The sequence below is a fragment of the Poromitra crassiceps genome (genome assembly GCF_964638095.1).
Source record: "Poromitra crassiceps genome assembly, chromosome: 9".
Lineage (NCBI taxonomy): Eukaryota > Metazoa > Chordata > Actinopteri > Beryciformes > Melamphaidae > Poromitra > Poromitra crassiceps.
The window spans coordinates 29,955,686-29,963,185 of NC_139630.1; the positions used below are offsets into that span (position 1 = coordinate 29,955,686).

Below are 7,500 nucleotides of genomic sequence, written 5' to 3' on the forward strand. Positions count from 1 at the left end.
AGAAATAGGCATCAATAAGCAATACTAGCAGCAATAGGCAATAAGGCAGAATAGCGATAAGACAAGTCAGTGGCTTATTCATTGCACATAGGTGCACATGTCATGTGCATACGTTAGACGTGTTCAGACATTTTACATTCAACGTATTTGACATGCAGGTGCAAATAGCATGTACCTTATTAAACATACAATTAACATTAGGCATTGTGCATACGTTAGACGTGTTCAGACATTTTAAATTTGACGTATTTGACATACAGGTGCAAATAGCATGTACCTTATTAAACATACAATTAAACATTAGGCATACATAATGGTAGCAGCTGCAGTACGGTACGGTACGACTACTACACTATTTGTGTATGTTAAGGAGTCTCGTGGCCTGCGGGAAGAAACTGTTCCTCAAGCGATTTGTGCGTGCTTTTGGAACCCTGTATCTCCTCCCTGAGGGTAGCAGGGAGAACAGGCTGTTGTGGGGATGGTTTGTGTCTTTGATGATCTTCAGGGACCTCCTGAGGCACCGCTGGTTATACAGTTCATGCAGTTCTGGCAACTCGTCTACTGTTACGTGCTGGGCCGCGCGTCTCACTCTCCGTAGCGCCCTGCGGTCCATGGTGGTACAGTTCCCGTACCAGGCGGTGAAGCAGGCAGTCAGCAGGCTTTCAATGGTGCCTCTGTAGAAGTCCCTGAGGATTTCTTTCCTTAGCCCAAATTTCTTCAGGCGCCTGAGTCCGTGTATTCGCTGTTGGGCCTTTTTGACAACAGTGGCGGTGTGGCCGGCCCAGGTCAGGTCCTGGTGGATGTTGACTCCCAGGTACTTGAAGCTGTCCACCCTTTCCACCACTGTGCCGTTGATGGTGATTGGGGGGTGTGCGCCCCCCCCTCTCCTGTAGTCCACAATGATCTCCTTGGTCTTGGAGACGTTCAGAGAGAGGTGGTTGTCCTGGCACCATTGTTCCAGGACCCTCACCTCCTCTCTGTAGCCCCATTACACACGGGGATCTGCCCTGCATGCTCAAATCCAACCAATGGTCAATGCAAATCACAACATGAAGTTACAACGCATATAAACGAGCCTGATTATCAATTCAAAAGAAAATGAGTCGCAAAATGTTGCTGGATGCGGTGAATGCAGTGAGCGCGACAGGCAGAGGAAAAAATGTAGCCTAATAGCCTACAACTGGTCCGATTTAGAGATGGAGGGGGGAAAAGGCTGATTTGGTTCAATAATCAGAATGTTGTGTATTATAATTATAACATTGCACCTGAAACGTGTGTAATGTATTACTCACAGTCACTGTATTCACTTCAGTCAGCAGCACCCCACCGGTGTGTGCTTTTCATCCCCTCATCTCGCCGCTGTGCCAAATACGAGCACACAGGCAGCCTGTCACCATGGACCGATTTCTGCCATTAAACATTATCTATTTTGTCCGGCTCCGCTTTTGCACAACACTCGTCTTTCTGCTAGGTAGCGTTGCTTCAAAGTTTTCCACTTGCTGTGGAGGTTTTGCCACGGCTTATCGAACCGTTTCTCCCTCATTTCCCGCTGCTTTTCCAAAGGAGAAGATGGGTCACATGACGTGCAAATGCGGAAAATGTGTTTCCATTACACTTTTGCGATAAACTGCTATATCGACACGTCTGAAAAACCACCTCATGAGAGCGCAAAAACTTTTTGCGATATTTGGGAGGTTTTTTCGAAATTGACGTGTTTCCATTACTCAATTTCTATTGCGATATTTAGATTTTGCGCATTTCTGAGGGTAATGGAAACACGACTGTTCTCATTCACTGTTCCTACTTATACCTACCACAATGAATGCACTGTAATTCATATATAACCTACATAATGGTGAGCCAGGAGGCTGTGATCATGTGACCTATGCGCTACAGGCTGTTGCTGTCAATACAAAATGTGTAGACATTCATTTTATTCTCAGTGGAAAATGCAATGTTTTAACCTCCTGAGTCCCTCGGGTCTCCGCGAGGACATTTTGGTGTTTCTACACCATAATACTTCATTCTGCTGAACTTAGACATGTTGTCCTCGTTTATAGACACTTAATTTGCAATTTTGTGGTAGTAGAAGCACAGTACACTAAAAGAAGATGGCTGCAATCTCCACCAAATTTTTCTACAGCCACTCCCAACACAAAGGTGGACAAGGTACTAAACCTGATCACATTTTATGGCTGAAACTTGTTGATTTATGCTTGGTACCATTTGTAGTTTGTAAATGCACATGCACAATCTCGGAACCCAACGGTAAAAAAACAAAAAAAACAAAAATTGTTTTCCCTCTAACCTCTGGGGGCAGGCTTGTTTGAATGCCTGAATAACCAGAACTCAAGGGGCTCCGCTCCCTGCAAGCTCTGCCATTGGCTCCGACCGACTGGCTCTGACCATTTATGGATTTCCTTTCCACTCGATCTCAAATAATGCCTCCACCGCTGTAAAACAACAACGCTAGCTCGTTGCTACATGCTGAAAATAACAAGTTTAACTACCATCCGCTCCATTTTGATTGGGTAAAGCAGCATGTGAGCCTGCCCCCTATGAGCTCTGTTATTTGGCTTTTCACGGAGCTTGCAGACAGATTTTCGATGCAAGTAGAAAGTCTGTCTCGAGAGATCAGTCAATGCTTGCAGATTTGATAAATCTTTGCAATATTAACAAGCTACGAAGTTGCTAAACCTGAAGTAGGCTACTTGTAGGAGGACAACAGGACAAACGTTTTACCTGATTGTCCAATTTTTAGGACACATTCCATTGACTGAACGTGGGAGAAATTGATCAATATTGTTGAGGGACGATGATGTCATCTGATTTCAGATGATGAGGATGAAATGGGACAGGTTACAGTAGAGGATGCTGCTGAGAGTTCAGAGGAGGCAGGATCAGCTGAAACCATCACAAATGATGCCCCGAGTGGTGGGGCCGTTTGGGGGCGAAGTGTCTTGAGGCCTGGGTGAATTGTTTAGAGGACGAGGCCTCCTGGAGGTCTTTTCAGAATCAGAATCAGAATCAGAAAGACTTCCCCGGGGGGAAATTGGGACAAGTTGCAGTTGCTCGCACTCAGGCATGAAATATCCACGTAACACAGCATAACACAGTATCACACAGTATCTCCCTAAACGTAAAAAACGGTCAATAAAATAAATTACAATAAAATAAAATAGAGTAGAATAAAATAAAATAAAAAAGGTGCTTACTGGAATTAAATTAAATGAAATTGCACATTACGTGTGACATAACTAAGGCACAGCTAACCTATCGGCTGACTCAGTCTCAGAGAGACTGAGTGTCTCCGAGGTGCTCTTCTTAGTGAGGCGTTAAAGAGTCCAATGGCCACAGGCAGAAATGATTTCCTGTGCCTCTCTGTGGTGCATCTGGGTGGGATCAGCCTCTCACTGAACGTGCTCCTGTGTTTGACCAGCACGCCGTGGAGTGGGTGAGAGTCATTGTTCATGATGGGGCGTAGCCTGGTCAGCGTTCTCTTCTCCGACACCGCAGTCAGAGAGCCCAGATCCAGCCCCACAGTGTGCCTGGCCTTACAGATCAGTTTGTTGAGTCTGTTGGCGTCCGCTGCCTTCAGCCTGCATGCCCCAGCAGGCTGAAGGCCTGCGTGAAGTAGTAGTGGTAGTAGTAGTAGTAGTAGTATTTATTTGTCCTTTCGGAAAGTTGTCCTGCATCTGTAGCAGTCAGACAAAACACAGCACAAGACAAGACACAATACAGTACAGACAAGATACAATACAGTACAGTACTGCACAATGCGACGATAATACATTAAACAATTACAACAGATATGATCACAAAGTGCTTCGCACCAACCCCACCCTAGTGGAAAAAAATAAATCAATAAATTACAAGAGCTCTGGTCATGTGTTCAGAGCTTATTAAGCAGGCCAATACTGGATGGTATGAAATATCTCTGGGCACGGGAGGTCTGCAAAGGCGGTACCCTGTAGCCTACCTCCGTCCTGATGGCAACAGTTTATATTCAGCGCTGAGAGGGTGTGATGTGTCACTAAAGATTGCCCTCCCCTTCTCAATTACACGAGACTCACAGAGCTGCGTCATGCTAAGTTGTTGTTGGCCTACGTGAAGATTGTCCTAATGTCTTTAAGTGAGGACATCATTTTGTGAGAAACCTACTTTGTTTTCTTTTTTGTAATACAGTACTTAAGTCCAAGTAATCCCAAATAGCAAAGAGAAACCAAAAACATGCAATGCAAATGAAGGCTCAGGTCTCAGGAGGCTAAGCTTTTTTTGGGGATTATTTTTTGGGCATTCTTGCCTTTATTAGACAGCACAGTAGGCAGACAGGAAAGGTGATGAGAGAGAGGGGATGACATGTGGCAAAGGACCTCCAGCCACCAGGACGCACATTAAGATAGGCATTGACATGTGTTTTGATAACATTTCTATCAAGAAATGTGCACTTTATTTTTATCATCTTCATTCAGTGAATGGCTATTCAACTATATTGTTCAGGGGGCCACATTGTCAGAAAGCTAAGTTCCCGGCACATGGAAGAGGAAGTCTTGCCACGGACATCTACTATACAGCGGAAAACCCAAAATATCGTCCGTCTGTCTCAGAGTCATATTAGTCTTCAGACTGATAGACTTTGGGTGCCCAGATTGTCTTAATCATACCTTCATCTATTTTCTATTCAGAAAAACACAAATGAAAAACTGAAATAGAAGGCTCATTCTGTTTTGCTGGTCAGAAGGACTTGATTTTCCATTTATCATTTTGTAAAACAGAATGAAGTAGTAAAACAAACAATTTTGGCAACTGTAGCCTCTGGCATCAGAGCAGAGAGAGGGGGAGGGAGAAAGGAGGGAGAGAGAGAGAGAGAGGGGGCAGGGAAAGTCAGAGAGAGAGAGAGGGGGAGGGAGAGACAGAGAGAGAGGAGGGGAGAGACAGAGAGAGAGGGGGAGGGAGAAAGGAGAGAGAGACAGAGAGAGATGGGGGGAGGCAGAGTCAGAGAGAGAGGGGGGAGGGAGAGAGGAGGAGGGAGAGAGAGAGAGAGAGAGAGAGGGGAGGGAGAGAGGAGGAGGGAGAGACAGAGAGAGAGGGGGGGGGGAGGGACAGACAGAGAGAGAGGGGGGAGGGAGAGAGGAGGAGGGAGAGAGAGAGAGAGAGGGGGGGGAAGGAGGGAGAGACAGAGAGAGAGGGGGGAGGGAGAGAGGAGGAGGGAGAGACAGAGAGAGAGAGCTGCTTGGAAGTTGGAAAAACGTTGAGGCACGCTGAGTGGACATTAAACACAAGTGCGTAGACGGTTGCGCTAAACAGGTGCGCATGGGTTGCTAAGCAACCAAAGACAACAGCTTCACATGTTTGTCCCTAGATCCATGTATGAAAATATAATATCTGTTATACTAAAACCAAGTCAATCTGGAGAATCCCCTTCAGATTATAGATTTATAAACTTAATTATTTGTGATAATACAATTATAACTAAACTTATAACTTCACATGTTTGTTAGTAAGTATCTGAAATACAGTAATTGATTACCATCGCAGTAAAACTGCCATATGTAGTCGCTTAACTTACATGTGGAACACAAAGATCTCGCTTGGATACATTCCTCTGTTTCACTTTCAGGCTGTGACATGCTTTCAGCACCACTGACAGAGCTGAGAGACAGAGAGAGAGACAGAGAGAGTGGCCCCAGTGACAGAGCTGAGAGAGACAGAAAGAGAGCAAGAGACAGACAGAAAGAGAGCGAGAGACAGACAGACAGACAGAGAGAAGCAGAGATAGGTAGACAGAGTGACACCAGTGACAGAGCTGAGAGACAGAGAGAGACAGAGACAGAGACACAGAAACAGAGAGATCGAGAGACAGAGACAGAGGCACAGAGAGAGAGAGGCAGAGAGGGAAAGACAGCAAGCGAGCCAGCTGATTCACATGCAGCACTTGACCCAAATCAAGCGGGATTATTATTATTATGATTATTATTTTAGTCAACAGAACTGAGTGGTGGGCCAGTGAGACTTGATTGGTGGGCCAGAGTTGTCCCGCGGGCCGCCAGTTGAATAGGCCTGGTATTCATCATTCAGGCTTTCTATCATTTGTATGCTGGTTGTTATGGACACACTGCTAGCTGAAACCATTGTAACCCTGCTGCAGCACATATATACTGTAGGTCACATGTCCTTACTCACGAGTACATGGGTTCAATTAATTATAGTCCACTTTTCATAACACATCTGCCTAGTTCAGTCCAGGCCTAAGATGTGACAATAAACCAACGTGTGTGTGTGTGTGTGTGTGTGTGTGTGTGTGTGTGTGTGTGTGTGTGTGTGTGTGTGTGTGTGTGTGTGTGTGTGTGTGTGTGTGTGTGTGTGTGTGTGTGTGTGTGTGTGTGTGTCTGCGCCTGTGTGTGTTGCAGGTCCGGAGAGATGATCTCCTGCGTCGTGGAGCACCCCGACCTGCAGGAGCCTATTGTCCTGGACTGGGGTAACTGACTGTCTGTCTGTCTGTCTGTCTGTCTGTCTGTCTGTCTGTCTGTCTGTCTGTGTGTCTGTCTGTCTGTCTGTCTGTCTGTCTGTTCTCATTCACTGTTCCTACTCATACCTACCAATATGAATGCACTGTAATAAACACTATATAACCTACACTAATTGTGAGCTGGGAGGCTGTGATCACGTCACCTATGCGCTACAGGCTGTTGTTTAATGTCAATACAAAATAATTACAGACATTCATTTTATTCTCAGTGGAAAATGCAATGTTCTAAGATAGGCATTGAAATGTGCATTGTTCAGGGGGCTACATTACATTGTCAGAAACCTCAGTTCCCATGCAGGGGCCGGACATTTCCCTCAGCTATTATTCAATACGCTGCCTCGCCCGCTGAACTGGCAGTGCTCATTTCTACCGTGCCTCGTTGGTTTGCCCTCGAGGTCTCTCGCCCGCTTCGTGGCCTCGCAGACGCAGCTCCAACTCCACTCTCACGTCAATTAACTTTAGCGCACGGAGGAGGTGCACACTTCTGCTGTCCACTATAGTGTGTGTCCACTATAGTGTGTGTCCACTATAGCCTGGAGCCACTTCTGCAGAATGACTGCAGTGTGTGGAGCCACTGAGCTTTCCATCATCACCTGCTGCAGGATAAGACTTGGCTTAATTGTTTCAATTGCCACATGACCTCACAGTAAAATCATAGTAAGTATAATAGGTTTAAATAAACAAATCTAAAGCATAATATACTGTAGCACCACGGGGGGTTCTCAGGTCCTCACTCTCTGCTGCTGTTTAATCCAACATGTTGCCTCTAGCAACAGATGACACAACCAGCAGCTGTGTTTCTCATTGGCTGCTGACTAGACTGGACATGGAAGTGAAAGTATAGAGCTGGGACTTTCCAGAGACGCTGCTTTCGGGTGCTGCTCGTAAACTCTAAACTTGCTGAGCTAAAGTAACTAAACTTGCTGAGGTTTGAAAATTGTTCAATTGCCACATGACCTTTTTTGGGGCTT

General features: G+C 45.7%; 1 protein-coding gene across 1 annotated transcript in view; it reads left to right on the forward strand.

Annotated features, from left to right (window-relative positions):
• LOC310781984 (H-2 class II histocompatibility antigen, E-S beta chain-like) overlaps nucleotides 1-7,500 on the forward strand; it is a 30,932-nt gene that overhangs the window by 18,585 nt on the left and 4,847 nt on the right. Inside the window, exon 4 of the mRNA XM_083642635.1 lies at nucleotides 6,411-6,478. Coding sequence (XP_083498761.1) covers nucleotides 6,411-6,478 — 68 coding nt within the window. The remainder of the gene's footprint in view (nucleotides 1-6,410; nucleotides 6,479-7,500) is intronic.